Source organism: Uloborus diversus, chromosome 5 (genome assembly GCF_026930045.1).
Source record: "Uloborus diversus isolate 005 chromosome 5, Udiv.v.3.1, whole genome shotgun sequence".
In the NCBI taxonomy this organism is placed as follows: Eukaryota; Metazoa; Arthropoda; class Arachnida; order Araneae; family Uloboridae; genus Uloborus; species Uloborus diversus.
Window position 1 is genome coordinate 164,903,769 of NC_072735.1, and position 17,030 is coordinate 164,920,798.

At 31.7% G+C, this 17,030-nt stretch overlaps 2 protein-coding genes across 2 annotated transcripts in view; one reads left to right on the forward strand and one right to left on the reverse strand.

Annotated features, from left to right (window-relative positions):
* LOC129222030 (autophagy protein 12-like) overlaps positions 1–7,663 on the forward strand; it is a 32,413-nt gene extending 24,750 nt beyond the window's left edge. Inside the window, exons 3-4 of the mRNA XM_054856447.1 lie at positions 517–579; positions 7,527–7,663. Coding sequence (XP_054712422.1) covers positions 517–579; positions 7,527–7,586 — 123 coding nt within the window. The 3' untranslated portion in view covers positions 7,587–7,663. The remainder of the gene's footprint in view (positions 1–516; positions 580–7,526) is intronic.
* Positions 7,654–17,030, reverse strand: part of LOC129222029 (protein C12orf4 homolog) — a 45,457-nt gene continuing 36,080 nt past the window's right edge. The window contains exons 10-13 of the mRNA XM_054856446.1: positions 16,520–16,707; positions 12,909–13,139; positions 11,441–11,566; positions 7,654–7,758 (exon numbers count right to left, since the gene is read on the reverse strand). Coding sequence (XP_054712421.1) covers positions 7,675–7,758; positions 11,441–11,566; positions 12,909–13,139; positions 16,520–16,707 — 629 coding nt within the window. The 3' untranslated portion in view covers positions 7,654–7,674. The remainder of the gene's footprint in view (positions 7,759–11,440; positions 11,567–12,908; positions 13,140–16,519; positions 16,708–17,030) is intronic.

The following is a 17,030-nucleotide window of genomic DNA, read 5'->3' on the forward strand; positions in this document are numbered from 1 at the left end:
ACCAAAACCCTAATATTTCACCTTCTCATATTCTCTTATCGAAGTACATGAACCTAAAAGTAGTGGATTAAAATTTGAGCATTTTGGACATGTGTTCCTTTGGATCTAAAAGTCTTCGTGCTACAGATTCTTTCAGGATATGTCCCCTTTTGTTTAAAATAAAACGTGCAGAGTACGGATTTGTTACCTTTTAATCAAAAAGCTGCACTTTACCCTTAAATAAAAGAGGGATTTCCATGTTTGGACTTCTTGAGAGTTAGTGATTTGATAAAGGTCATCTGAAAGACAGAAAATGCCGTAAAATGAATTTTTCTTATCATTAAAGTCTTATTTTGAAATGTTTTTTTTTTTTAATTTTATTTCTTTTACATTTTCAGTTTAGTTCACTTTTTTTTTCTTTAACCAGTGATGTTGATAAGTTTATAGCATTGTAAGATTTTAAAATGGTCAAATGTAATACAATAAAAATGTCTAGATATTTTGTGAATTCATGTTCATTTGTTTCTCTGATTTAAGTTTCTGTATGTGAATCAAGCTTTTGCTCCAAGTCCTGATCATGAGGTTGGAAATGTCTATGATGTGAGTTGAATTTTTTGATTTTCCAGTATTATGAAATCAGATAAATATAAACTATAAAGATTTTCATCGTGTAGTCATCAGAGCTATCACATTATTTTGATAATCTAGAATGAGATTAAAATTTAAACTCTTTTGTCATTCTTGTTTTCAGTGATTTTATCATTTTGAAAATAATAACAATAATAATTTAAGTTTAAAAGAAATGCAATTATTTATTTTACTTTTGCAATCTGCTTTGTATAAGTGCATTCTTGAAAATAGTTTTTCTTAGTATTGGTCAATTATAATTTTTAAACCCTTCATCCTGGTTGCAGAATTTCTTCCAGCAGTCTGCAACACAAATTAAAAATCTTAAAAATAGTCTGCAAGATAAAACGACATTGGATTCATCATAAAATCTAAATGAGCTCCTAGAAATGCTAAAAAATAAGATGCTAAACGTAAAGAATACAAATACATGCTGTCTTTGGATTACATCCTAGAAAATACGGCACAAATCTTCACTTGCTGAAGTTTAAGATTAAGTTTTCTTTAAAAGTTTAAGGGGTTTTTTTTTCGCATCCCATAGAAGGATTAATTGACAGGTGGGCCTCCATATTGTGGCTTTAAAAGTCATGATGAATAGGACAATTCTGAAGTAAATTGACTACAGTGGCCGCCGCTTATATGAATCACGTTTGTTCTAAACAGTTTTGGTTCCGTAAAGTGGCTGATTCAATAAAGCAGCTAATTTAATAAAGTTGGATTTTATTCTGTTTTTGATGATTTGATTCATTAAAGCGGTTGATTCAATTAACCATTGATTCAATTAACCGGCGTCCACTGTATTAATATTGGAATCTCTATTTTATTAAATACCTGCATCCTTAACCGAGCTGAATGTTGTTTAAATAAGCTGTAAGTAAAGTCTTGAATGTCTTTAGTTAGTAAGTATTCTGCAGTTTTATTTCTTTCCTTTTTGTAGTGATTTTTGAAACTATTCCATAACTTTCATTCCTAGTTAGCTGAGTATTATTAACTATATGATACCCTGATTTCCTATAAGATTGCTAACCTTTTTTCAGTAATTGCAGGAACAATGACTCAAAAATATACAAATACAAATGTGATGACCAGCAACAGGCTCTGCGCCCAGCTAGGCTGGTCCTAGTCAATTAATTAGTCCTCAATGAAGATCAATGGCCCTATTAAAACTATTCACCCCCTTTCTGATTACTGTTCCGGTAAGCTGTTCCAAGTGCCCACGACCCTACTAAAGTAGTAGTTTTTCCTGATTTCCAAGTTAGCCTGAGATTTAAATAGCTTAAAACAATGACCCCTCGTCCTGCTTTCGGTGCAAAAATTTAATCCATTAACATCTTTCATTTTGATAAATTTAAACAACTGAATCATGTCCCCTATGACCCTCCTTTGCTCCAGGCTATGCATATTAAGCCTATTAAGTCTGGTATCATAATATAAATATGAAAGTCCCCTTACTAGTCTAGTTACCCTTTTTTGAACCCTTTCCAATACTGAAATATCTTTCTTCAGATAAGGCGACCAAAACTGAACAACATACTCCAAATGAAGTCTTACTAAACTCCTATATAAAAGAAAAATATCGGAGGTTTTTTAGGTGCAACATGAAAGGCCCTACAGAAACAGTTTCAAAAATCACTATGAAAATGAAAGGATAACTGTAGAATACTTACAAACAAAAGACAAACATCAAGACTCTACTTACAGCTTACACCAGCGGTTCCCAACCTTTTTTGCCTTGCGAACCCCTTCCAAAATCTGTACCAAGTGTGGCGAACCCCTTGTGCACTAAGTAATAAGTAACAAGCTCTACCTCTCCCCCCCCCCCCACACACACACCATTAAAATTTGGGAGATTTTTTTTAGTTTGAGAAACAAAAATAATAATTGCAAAACATAGAAGTACAAACAAACTAAAATGATTACAAAACAAACCCAGAGATAATTCTTTCAGTTTCAGCCAACTATGAAAAAAATTCTTAATGGCATGGTTGTGAAACAAAGAAGTTTCAAAGTTTGACTTACATGTCTTGTCTCACAGTATTAGTCTTACAATAGGTTCAGCATTTAAGTTCCCTCTGCTTTTATCTCTCTATGAGAGAAATGAATTTCAGCACATAAACTTCGTCCAAAAGAGGTAATAAAATTTAAAATATATTTTTCTGACAAAACAGTACATTTATTTGCAATGCTAATTCAGTCAATTAAAAAATGATCTTTAAAAATACCTCTTAGAGAAAATAAATGATGATCAAAAGACGCTTGAACATGAGACTTCATCTCATACAGACATGTTAAAATTCCGCCATTGCAATATAATTTTTGCAAACCACTGGTTGGGAACCAATGGCTTACACAAACAACATTTAGCTTGATTGATGATGCAGTTATTTAATAAAATAGGGATTCCAATATTAATAGTTGATCTTATATAATTAAAAACTGAGCGTACTGTCTGACCACGGATTGTATGGAAAGACAAACATCCGTTTTACAGCCAGAAATGGACGAATCTATAATTTTTACCGATGTCAGCTTTTGCAGAAGTAGAGTCTCATTCAAATGAGCGGAATACGTGCATCAAATTTTTACTCTTCCCCCTTATTCACATAGATTCGTCTTATCTGACGTTTGAAAATTCCATGCAATCCGTGGTTGGACAGTATGTACCTATGTATGTATGTCCAAGTTACTTCTCTTGAACACCAGTAAACTGACCATTGAACCAGGTATCGATGGATTTGTACTTTTTCTGTCTTCATGTTTGGCTATTTAACATAATCTTCTGATAAAAATTAGCAAAGATATCAATTAAAAACTGTTAACTATGAAGCTTAGATTTCGACATAAAATCCCTATTTTTCGAAGGCTTTCTCCATTAAAATTATTCAGTGCTTCATCTCAACTTTCCGTAACAATGCTTTTATTAAAATTTGTAACGTGAAGAAAATCATTTTTGAAATATTGGGTTGGTAACAAAGCAATTTATTGATGTGTTTCATATTTGATGTGAAAAATGAAATTTTAAGTTTTGCATTTGTTGATCCAATTTCAATTTACAAAGCTCGGCAGTTTATTTTCCATGCTTCCAGATGTTCATTAAATGACTAGCATTTCCTGATTTGAAGTTTTTTTTACATATTTTTTAATTTCACCCGCAACTCAACGATTAGTTTTTAATGAATGAATTAATATTTATATATTCCATGTGTGAGGGGAAAAAGAGGGCTAGTGCAAACAAATCTTTACAACCCTAAGTTCTATGCTAAATTTTTCTTATTAATATTCTTGCAGAAAAGGATGAATGTAATGGTTGAAATAGTATATAAAATTGTTGTTTGTATTCATGTATTAACTATCCATAAATATATTTTTTCATGATCATAAAAAAAAAGTTTTATTCAATATTGTAAAAATTTAAATTTTGGATCCTTTTTGCTGTAAGATATGTGTTGCCATGCTGGTCAGTGGTCACTTTGAATTTTGGACATTTTGTTGAATATCTAGGGAATGACTTCGCAATTAGGGGTTTAAAAAACTTGCAAGACTTCATTTAATTTAAATTTCATTTGGTTTTGTTCCTGAGGTGAGTAAAGGAGCAGCAACAAATTGGACAGAAGAAATATTTGGAATAACCCTCAAGAAACAGTAATGTTTGATATGCATCTTAAATGCAATATGTGGTTACAATACTCTCTTTAAATTATGTATTTTGATTTTCATGAAAAAAGCACTTATGTGCATGAAATGAAAGTTTCTTTAGAAATGTCACAAGTGTTATACAATTGCAGGATTATGATCCCAATGTGATGATATTTTAGAGAAACTTGACAAAAAACATTCTGCTGTCAGTATTAAATATTTGGAGTGGAACAAGTATTTTACTGAATAATGTTTAACTGCGCATGTACAAGTGTAAATAAAAAAGTTATTGCACTGTTTTTAGCCAAAAATATGAAAATTTATAAGAGATATATTAGAGCATAATTTATAAGAGAGTTACTCTTATGAAATGCTGATATAACTATCATCAAAAGTTGGACAAACATTCTTAATAGAATGAATTTAATTTCCGTTGCTTTTAAAAAGTCACAAAACAATGAGGGTTTTAAATGCCACTAAATTATTTTCTTTTTTCCCAGTATGTTCTGTACTGCAGTTTGTCAACTTTTCTGAGTGAAATTGGCACTGCAATCGGTTGGAAACCTTGGATTTTATGAGCAAAAAAAAAAAATTACTATTTTTTCGATTTAAAAGAGAAAGAAAACTTTGCTTCCATGAATATTGACGCTAGCATCATGCAAATGAACACAGTTATGAGAAATAACTCTATTGATAGAGGGTGATTTCAAACATTCCAATTTCTTCAGTTCGTTTCTACTCACTTGTTTGCCTCAGGAACAAAACTTGGATTAATAGAATGAGATTCTATATGTTCTTTACACTCGAAGTTTCAGAAATTTTTTTTTTTTTTTATGAATTACTAGAGTACTGTCCGAGATGTTAGACAAAATGTCCAAATTTTAAAGCAATTGGTAATTTTTGGCAGTATAGTATAGGAGAGTCTGGAGGAATATGGCTGCACTGCATCTATTCTGAAATAAAATGTAAAATTATTTTAAGCTTGTCTTGTAGATGTAGTAGAAAAAGTCTAAAAAGCAGCTTCATCTACTAGACTAGCTAGAAATTATGATTTTATTTTGGCATGAATTCAGAGCCTGTATCCCATCTTTCCAGGCTCTTCTCTACATCAATTTTAAAGCTGTGGTTCCTGTTTGTAGAATATGCTATACTATACAGTTAACTCAGAATAACTTGAAGTTCTATGGGATCAGCTAAAACTTTCAAGTTATTGATAGTCTGATTTATGGGAAGCCCGCAGCCTTCTCGAGAGTTTGGAACCCAATGAAAACTTTAAGGGACAAAACTTAAGTTTCCAATGGGTAATATTCAAGTTATTGCGAGTTGACTGTATAACCTAAAGTATTGGGACACTTTCAAACATTCACATTTTTACGAATTTCTCGAAAAGTAAGAGACTTATTGTTCTGTAACTTCTGTCACATAAAAAGCATGCTTCACATGATATTTTCCAATGAAAGTTAAATTACGAATGCATTTAGAGGACCAGCAGCAAGTTGAAAAAACAATTGTTATTTGGTCAACTTTCATCCTAAATAACTGGGAATAAGCTGTAAATTTCAGAAATGAGTTTACTTACTATGTAGAATTATTTTATAGATTTTTTGTGAAAGTATTATACATTCTTTCAAAAATACGAATTTCTTTCTCAGGTTTTTGGCTCATAAAACGTAGAGTTTTCGATCAAACCTTACCAAACTTTCAGAAAACTTGACAGCATGCAAGAAAAACATTATACTACAATTGGAAGGATGAATATAAATATGTAGAGCAGTTACTTTTTCACTGTGCATGCATGCCCAAATGAAAGCAATTTCTAGTTTACAAAATGTAGTATCCAAGTGTATCTGGAAACGTATAAAAAGAACCCAGTTCAATAACTTAAAAATTCAGAAGGATAGCAGCGAGCTGTATTTTTATTATTTTTTGAATATGTAGTTAATAATAAGGGATTGTTTATAAATGGTCTGTTTTACCTCAAATGACAGAAAACATTGAATTATTGCAAGTTACTGTTGCTAAGGTGAGAACAATCCCTTGCCTAGCCTAGAAGAATTGATATTCAGCTCATTAGGTCATCAATATCTTTTGAAGCTATGCTATACAACTGGAATTCTCTAGGCTGTGACATTTTGAAAGTTATAAATTACTAGCTTTTTTGTACATGTGCAGCAAAATTTCAATTACTTTAAATGTTCATATTCCATCAAATTTTCATTTCAAATTGAAATCTAATGGTTAACTTATATGCTGTAAAATTTCCTGAAATTTGATGGAAAGTTCTGCGTTTTATGAGCCAAAACTTTGCGAATAGAATTGATGTATTCACAAAAATATAAGCAATTTTACAAAAAAATAAGTGATAGTCACAAAAATGTATAAAATTATTGTACCAGTAAGTAAACTAATTGCTAAAGATCCCAGCTATTTACGATGAAAGGCGATCTAAAAACGTTTTTGGTTTCATCAATTTGTTGCTGGTCCCCTAAATGCAGAGGAGTCATTCCACATCAACTGACCTAATTTTTTCAATCTTCCCCACTCGACCATCTTCGATTTAGATGAAACTTCATAGAGGTGTACAGATGTCTTTGAAACTAACCAATGCAAATTTTTAGCTTCCTAGATCCAAATTCTGAGGATATAGGATCTCCGAAAATGTAACACTAAATGGCGGATCAGCTTTTTATGTCAAATTGCCAAGTTCAAACTCAGTTTACAGAACGTTTTATCACGCTGGAAGCCTTGAAATTTTAGGCACTGAAAGTACAAAATTACTTGAATATATTAACAGCCAATTGTACTTTCGGTGCCTAAAATTTCAAGGCTTCCAGTGTGATAAAACTTCCTGTAAAGAGAGTCTGAACTTGGCAATTTGACACAAAAAGCTGATCCGCCATTTTGGGTCATATTTTTCAGAGATCCTAGATCCTCAGGATTTGGATCTAGGAACTGAAAATTTACATAGGTTAGTTTCTAAACCTCTATAAAGTTTCATCCAAATCGGAGATGATCGAGTGGAGACCCCTAGGTCACTTGACATGGAATGACTCAGAGGTGATTTAATTTTTATTGAAAATGTCAGCTGAAGCATACCTTTTGTGTAACAAAAGTTACAGAACAATTGGTCTCTTAATTCTCGAGAAATTAGTAGTGTGAATGTTTAGCCATGTCCCAATACTTTTGGTTAGATAGTTGTAGACATATTTTACATACCAACTATCAGTGTTTTCAATCGTAATACATTAAAATTTGGATTTAAAAAAGAAACTTTTATTTTCTAGTGTTTCAATATCAATGGCAAATTAGTTCTCCACTACTCAACAAGTCCAGCCTGGGGTTAAACTATTTAACAGTAATTGTATGTTTATTTGTGTACTGTAAATTTTGTTTGAAATAAATATTCTGTTTTTATTATTTTAATTTACAATTTTATTTAAGAACAACAGGATTAGACACCCTAAAAATAGCTGGTATCAAATTGGACAAACTGGAAAAAAGCTCTTCTGATATACCCTAAAAAGATTTTGAAAATTCTATTAATCACATGTTTTAACAATTATATTAAAATTTTCTTACAGGGTGTTTCAGGAAGGATTCTCTACTCCCAGGTTTGATATGACGTAATAGGGTCATTTCATATTAAATCAATAAATGGGCCGTGACGTACTGTTTTTGCCTTTGATGAAATTTGGTAGGTAATATGTACCAATATTCTGTACTCCTAAATTGTTATACTTTTTTTCATGAAAATATTTTTATTTTTAGGATATATAGCAATTTTTTTTACTCAGCAGATTAGTAAATTTTGGCATTTTTGTTCCTTGTTCGAAAAGTTCTAAATTTATTAAAATTAGTAGGAAGATCAAACACAGCTCATTGTAAATCTGAAGGAACACACTTTTATCTGTGCATAAAACATAACAATTTTAAGTTAAGCCTAATTAGAAATTTTCCAAGGTCAAATTAGGGTTTAAAAAGTGCTGTTTTTGTCATTTGAAGTGTAAAACAGTCATTGCGAGACTTACAGTAAGATGCTAATTTTTTTTGCTTGTTGCAGTTAGTTATTTATGCTAGAAGCACAGAAAATAATAGGCTGATACTAATAGTCCTTCAAGATGAAAAAATTGCTCAAACATAAGAGATGGGCTTTTTTTCTAACCAGAAACGGCCTATGGGTTAGATGATAATGATTTGAAAATGCTAGGGCAAGAAGCTGTTACGTAGCCCACGGAAACAAAACAAAAACTGTCTTGTTTTTCGAAGGTGTGGAATAGATATAAGCCTTTAAAGACATGTGTTTTTGGTTTAAAAAAAATTATGTTTTGTAAATAGTTAATTTTATGCAACGAAAAGCTTTCAATTTTTACTATGTTCTGTAAATATATTTCAATTAAACTTGGTTAATTGATATTTCATAAGGTATTCATCCAGTCTATTTAGCCTCTTTTAAGTAGTGTGCAAAAGTTCTTACTGTATAACTTCATGGGTCTCTTCCACACCTTTGAAAAACAAGACAGTTTTTGTATCGTTGTAAAGGGCAACATAACAGCTTCTTACCCTAGCATTTTCATATTTTTATCATCTAACCTACAGTCTGTTTTTGGGAAGTGAAAAAGCCCATTTAGATTTTTTTTTCTTAAGTTTAAGCACTTTTTTTTTCTCATAAAAGAACTTCTTGTATCAACATATTTTTTCCTGTGCTTCTAGTATGCATATCTAATTGCAACAGGAAAAAAAACAGCCTCCTACTGTAAGTCCCTCGATGGCTTTTTTAGGCTCGAAATGACAAAAACAGCCCTTTTTTAACCCTGGAAAATTTCTAATCAGGTTTAGTTCAAATAGTTTCTTTTATACCCAAATAAAAGTTCATTTTTTTCAGCTTTACAATTAAGCTGTGTTTGATCTTCCTACTAAATTGGATAAATTTACTAGAGTTTTTAGAAAAAGGATCAAAAAATGCAAAACTTGATCCATCTGCAGAACAAAAAAATAGCTAAATCTCAAGAATAAACATTTTCCAAGAAAAAAAAGACAGTTTGGGAGTACAAAGTATTGATACATACTACCTACCAAATTCCACCAAAATCAAAAATGGTACGGCATGAAAGTTTTTGAAAATTTGTTGATTTTATACGGAACGACCCAATAGATAAACAGTGAGAGACAGAAAGCCAAAACAAGTTTTATGTTAGACAGACATGACTGGAATTTGTCACATACTGATTTAGAGAAAAGATCCAAGATTGGACGTCAGAGGGGCACCACAGTCACTGGTCAGTTTGTTTTATGTAGTGCATGAAAAAGGGCTAGAGTTGGAGGAAAAATAACCAACTCATGGGACTTTTGAGGCTTTAGACTCCACAACTCCTACTAGGAAACCCTGCCCAAAAGTTGCGGACGAAATGACAGGTTCCAATTCTTTGAGCTTAAAAAAGCCTTCCATTCTGACTTCTTGACCCCAAAATCAGCTAAGTGAACAGAAGTCAAATCTCGTTACAAGGCTTCTAACATAGCTTCTTTTCGCAACAGTAACGTGATGCAGCCGAAGTATAAAATTCGAAGTTGTTCTTCTCTGCTGAAATAAATGCACATGCCATCCTTACAAACAATGCAATGACTGACTTCAAACTTTTCCCTTCAGTTGTGTTATATTACTGTGCTGAAAGGTGGCCATGTGGAAACCAATGTAATCAAACTTAACTTCTATTCACAAAGCTCTTTTTCATATGTTATTTAATATGCATCAAGTGACTGCAGGCGTCCTATCTTGAAAGCGTGTCTGGAAAACTGGTGTAGGAACAGTTCCAGACTATCTGTCCAACAACCATTTCTTTCCCCTTTCTGTCTCTCACTGTTATGTTATTTCGAAATTGAGAAGTCCTTTCTGAAACACGTTGTAGGATGTGCATAATTTATGTGATTTGCATTAATGAAATACAGGTACAAGAAAATAACTTTCCCATGCATACCACTATTACTCTAAAATTTGATTTGGAATGAACATAAATACCAATAAGACAGCCTCATTAGGTTAAATTATTTTTTAAGTCACCAGTGTACTAGTAGAAACTATGGCTATGGACCAGGGGGGGAGAAGGGATACCATTTGGCCCGGGCTTGAAGGGGGGCCGCATGAAATATAGGAGTAAACAAGATGAAGGGGGGCCTGAAAAAGTCAATTGTGGCGGTCCCCAAAATTTCTGTGCACGCCCTTGGCTATGGAGCCGGAGGGAAATGACCGACTCCGGCTCGGTTGACAAGGAATGACTGTATGATAAATAGGTGAATATAATTGTATATTACATTTAAAAGATGTGTAGGTAATAATTCTAATAGCTTAAACTTATTACAGTGTACTTCTGGTAAAAGTTTCAACTTTTCTGGACTTACTGCTTTGTTTAATCATGGGAAGGTATCGGTCTCTTACTCTACTAATTTACTACAGACGAAATGATTATTCAAAATTTACTTTATTTAATTTCAAAATCACCTAGAGTTGAAAACCTGTTAATAGTTTGAATGGCATCAAGTACAAATCAAGTTTTTAAAATTCTTGAAAGGAAATGAGCTAAATGTCAGATGTTTATCTTTTAAATATCATTTATATTTTTACCCTCACAGGCATAAAAATATTTTAACTTATGGGTATACCCTAACCATTAAAGCAACACAAAATATCTATTTCTGGCTGGAGTTAATTTCTGACTCATACAATGTATTGTTGAATCTATTTTGCTTAAGCATGGCTCTTTCGCAAACAAAATTTACTTTTAATTACTATGCTTTTTTACAAAGCTGAACTAAAAATAATCTCATACAAATTACAAACACTTCGGACAAATTATCTAAGATGAAAATTACCACAAATGAATATCTCTTAATATAATAAATTGTATTTATAATATTTTTCACCTACTTATAATAAAAATAATATTCTTTGCTGTTCTCTAAATTTCAAAATTGCATGAAAATATTCTCAACCCATTCCTAACTACAATATATATCTCCTAAACACCAAATTTACATTGTTAAACATGTTAAAACACTTGAAATTAATCTTACAGTACTAAGTATTTATAGTAACAGGCCAAAAAAAGCCACTTCTGAAAATTTCATATTTTTAAAACAAAATTTCGTAAATGATACTTTAGTTTCAACAAATTCATAATAAATACAAGGTAATAAAGGTTCTTACTTTTGGCACTAAAAATTGCACAGTTCTTGTTTCATCTCCAACAAGTGAAGCCATTTCGATCATAAAACCCTTGACACATTTGAAAATTAATTCTGCCCTTTTCAAGCACCACTGAATCGTCATTTCCTTAAAAAGTAATTTGAAATAACTAAAAGGGTAACATATCACACATATCATTGCCTCAGAGCAACAGTAAGATATCTAATCCCAGAAATCACACTAAGATATCTTAGTGATGCCCTGAGGTGACGATATATACAATGAAAGGGGCACATTTCAAAATAGATTGTTGTTTTTAATATATCTATAATGACCAAGTTTTGATAGGAGCTCGATGGCTTAGATAAAATTTTCTCAGGGGAAATTGAATGAAACAGTTGGGAAAATCCTGTATTAGAACACCAAGATTAATCAATCAATATTTATATGTTTAAAGTTTGATGCAAATAAGTTGCAAGATTATTCAGAATAAAAAAATGTTATATTTGTTTTGTTTTCATCAAAAGTAATTATTGTTATTATTATTTTGAAGCAACTGGAATTACAAGTGGGGGAAGTGCCATTTTATTTATTTCATTTTTTAAAAATACTTTAGGCATTTGCTTTAAATTTTAATGTTCAAAATCATTCACATTCAGCTCTCACATGTTGGAAATGTTCATATTTTTGGTTTTTGCAGATTATACAGCAAATGCGGATGAAAGCCAAAAAATATATTTTTACTTCATAAAATATTTTGTTAAAAAATATTTTAAGAATCACTAAGTTAAAAACTATGACAATGATTGCCCCTTTTTAATGCATATATTAGGCAGTTGGTCAATTGAAAAAAAAAAATCTGCTTAACTGGTTTCCAGATCAAATTTTCCTTACTAAAAATAGTTGATGATATATGTAAGGTTTAAGATAAGATGAAAAAAAAATTGAAATATTCTAAAATATTTGTGTACATGACGAGCATGTTACTTTTACAAATAATAAAAATACCACATAAGCTTTCTTTTCTATTTTCTTCCTTTTCATATAAAAAAACAAAAAAAATGATAAATGTTCATCACATAACATTTCAGTTAATCAAATGTTACACATATACATGTAACAAGACTTAAAAATAATATAATAAAGTAGAGAGACAAAAAATAATACATGATCCAATTCTGTTTACTGACTTAACTACATACACAGTAAAATCCCTCTAATGCGGACACTAACGGGACAAATTTTTTTGTCCGCAATAGAGAGGTGTCCGCAGGAGAGGGGTTTAATAATGTTATTTACATTGGAACTGGGGAATTAAAAATTGTCCGCATAAGAGGGTCTTATGTCTGCCTTTAAGTGGTGTCCATTAGGAGGGGTTTTACTGTAACAACAAAATTAAATATTAAAGTGGCATAATACTGTGACTAAAAAACAAAAGTTGAAATCCTTAACAGTTGGGTGTAAGTTTTATGAAAGTAAAAATACTTACTTCAGACATTTCGTGGACAAGGAATAGAGGTATAGTGACGGTACAAACGTCATGCTCGTGAGCCACTCTTAAAATATTTCTCAACCCCAGAATTGTTGGATGTCGTGAATTAACATCTGCAGTGCGAAGGGTATCATCCACTACAAGATGGAAAACTACATGTACTTCTGACAAGTTCGAATGACGTGTTATGTAGAAATCTCCAGTTTTCAGCAAAACTGAGCTGCTCCTCTGCAATGTATTAAAACAAAATCTGTTGAATGACAAACATAAAGTAAAAATTCAATATAACAAGTAAATTTCATGAAATACATTTGCAATAACAATTTCACAGAACCCCCTTTTTCCTATTTTTTAATTATTTTGTTTAGTATGGTTTATTCCTTTTGTATTAGCAAAAATTGTACTATAATAACATTTTATTTTAATTTAAGCTGTTGTTTTTATCATAAAACACTCACTACCTGTCAACAACTCGAACAAAATTGAAATTATATTAGATCAACACTATTCTATAAACTGGTTTTGAGAGGGAGGATTGAGGAATTTACGTTTTAGGTATAATCAGGACTAGAGATAGGTTTGGTCTATTCACTACAGACTATTAGTTCGGATTTATGAGCTTCTATTGTAGTTAATATAAAGCAAAAAACTCAGCAACAGTTCTGATTGGGGGTGCCCTTATTAGCAAATTAGCTAATCACCAATTAATCAGCCTGTTAATTGGCAGAGCCATGGGCGCCCATTTGAAAAATTGTAAGAGGGGGGGGGGCTCAGGTATTTTAAGCATGGTTTAGCATGATATTTTCCCCATGAAAACCAATTTCAGGACAGATTCGAGTCATTAAAATTTGACATTTTTAATAACTCATTCAAAAATGGCTAGAGAAGAAATATTTTTACATTTTTACAAAGAAAACAGTACCAAAAGCAAGGAAGTTCTAATTTCTAAAGGGGGGGGGGGCTCGAGCCCCCCTTGCCCCCCTATATCAGTGTCTTTGGGCAGAGCTGATTAATGATCCTAATGATTATTTTTAACACTACCAATTTCTCGATCATATTTTTTCTCTTATAATTTTACTTTAGAAATAGTTTAAAGTTTATTTAAGAAGGACTTTGTTTTCCTGAATTTTCTTAATTTTTCCAAAATAATTTCAAATTTCATACAATTTCTTTGTGCCAATTTTCATATTATCCTCATATATATAATAGCCAATTCACTGATTGAGTAGCACCATAGGGTAAAGAAATTTACATAGAGAGGCCCCATCTATGGTAAAAAGGAGATGAAATTGAAGCCGAAATTATGGGATACAGCAGTGCAATTATGGGTGGGGTTATGATACCAACCAAATAAATTAGCTGGCTGATTGGTTTACATTTTAATTCATGTTGTAATGCAACTTCAAAAACGTGCCTCATAAACTTGCAACAATATCTAAGTTCAAAAACAACCAATTGAGATTTAGTAGTGGAGTGTTTTGAAACAAGATGTATCTCAAGAAGCTAAGGATCAAGGGGTGCAGCAGTGCAAACTTCCGGCTTCAATTTCTTAGTATAGCAGGACCTCTCTGTAATTTCTTAACTCTATGAGTAGCACTGACGTCACCAACAACTAAACTCGTGCTACAGCATGACAATTTGATACTATTTTCTACCAATGTTTGACATCAAGGGAAATGCTTTTTTTTTGACAAGGCTGAACTGGATCCGGTAACCTAACTGTTTTACTGGTAAAACTCATTTCAAGGGAATGAAAAAACGAAAAAGAGGTCAACAAAGAACGCTATCTACTGGAGTTTAGAGTTAATCCACTGGAGTTAGGGTTACAATTTCAACCATCAAAATATCTTTCATCAACCAACTGCTCCGTTCAAATGTAGAAGCAATTTTGACCCGTTATACTTTGACAGAAGATTTTCTAGTTGTTAATAAAATTGCATTATGTTAAAAAGAAATGAAAGTTTAAGAGTATTAAGGGGTAGCCTGTGATCAGCAGGCTAATTTAGGAGCATTTTTAATTTAAATTATTTTTTTGGCTATTAGTAGCCTAGACTTATATTTCTTGCAAAAACTATGACATTATCCAAAAGCACTGTGCTAAGGAAGAAAAGTATCGACATATGAAAAATATTGCAACGTTGTATAAATGTGTATATTTACTAAAAATAATAAAAATTAAAAAAATAAGTACAAAAATACAACATTTCTTCAACCAACAGTTTAAAATAAAACTAATTAGAAAATATGTACATTTTTTTTTTCAAATCAAATATTTAAAAATAATTAATTCTTTGTTAAATCTAAAATTAATAATTTAAAAAGTAAGTTATACAATGTATGAAGAAATCATATGCATAGTTAGAAGGAACAAAAAATGTTGTGTCATTAAAAGGTAGGGTGAGGGTATCATAACAAACCTTAGGAAATGCATTAAATATTTCATTCAGTCTAACACACTTATTAAACTATTTGTTTCGTTTTCACTAGGTAAACTTTCATACTACATGATAGGAATGCTTGCAGAATATAACATTTGTTTTTGTCAACAAATGACTTTTAAAAAATATATACAGTCAGACCCCGATATAGGGTCACCCGCTTATAAGGTCACCCCGCATATGAGGTCACTTTTCTAAAGTCCCGGCTCACTGAATAGGAATTCTATGTCATATATTATCGGATACATGGTCAGGTCATAATACATTAATCACTTATAAGGTCACTTTTGTCAGATTTCTTTGAATGATTTCAGTGCCTAACAAATTCACTTCCAAGAATTCACCGCAATATACGATCCTTAAAAAGTGAAGAGTAGTTTTTCCTACTAACGTAGCAGGTAGTGCACAGAATGCAGTAGCAAGTGAGCATTACGACAGTGATACTAAAATATGAAGCAGTAATGCGGGCACTCAGCATGTACATATTGCACTCTTTTATCAGTCATGAGAAGCTGAAGAAATTTTCAGAAAATAATTAGAAAACATTTTGTTTAAATTAAAGAAAAAACACATCAGTCCTGTATTAATGAAAATTTTAAATAAGGTAAGTTGCACATCAGTTGTTTGCTTGGGGATATTTGAATGCAGCTTTACTCTAAATGAAAGTTTTGAAAAAAAATTTCAAAATTTCTTATTGATTCCAAAAATTTAAATTGGTTCAAATCAATTTAACTATAATAACCTAATTAACTGATAGTTTTGAACGAATTAAATTTTGAAGTGATTTAATGAATTAAATGTTTATTTATCAATGAATATATATGAATCGGTTATAAGGTCAACCTGCTTATAAGGTCAGTTTCGTGAAGTCCGAAAGAGTGCCCTTACATCGAGGTCCGACTGTATTTTGGAAAATAATTTTCACACCGAATAATCCGTGCATCCCTAGTTCTGATCACACAATTAGGAAATGTATTTGAACAATGATTGTAAAATTCATAAAAGAAAATGTTTGCATCAAATTTTTGAAAAACTATAAATACATTTCAAAATTCTTATCCCAGAAAAGGTACTTTAAATCTTATGCCTGGGTTGTATATAGTACTTTTCGCATAGGACTGAGTATAAGTACCTTTGGAAAACCTTATTAAAAGTAATAGATAAACACACCTGAGAAGCAAATTCCGAAGGTGAGCCACCTGATCTTCCACTGCTACTCTGACTACTGCTGTCTCCTTGCGAAAAGTTGGTTGCTCTCCATTCAGCTAGCCTTTTACCTTGTTCTCTAATAATTTCTAAAGCACTATCAATGTCTTCAAAATGAAATTCAGTTGACATCTGACAAACAGCAGCAAAATCTGAAACATTTTTTATTTGGTTGGCTTTTTATTGGTTATGGCAAATTTATTTTATTTTTATGGCAAATTATTCAGTTAAATGAAATTTTAGATACTCAATTTGTTTCAGCATACCTCCCCCCCCCCCCCTTTTAATGGCATTCCACAAATGTCATCCTTAAAGGGTTTGTGGTAATGTAACAAGGGGGAGAGAGGAGGTAACAAGAAGTGTGACACTTTGTGACATAGGGGATGGGGATTTCAAAGGACTGTAGCTTTACAAACACACAGGAAGTGCATGGAATAAAAAAATTTTCTTGATTCTGATATGGATATTTTGTCGA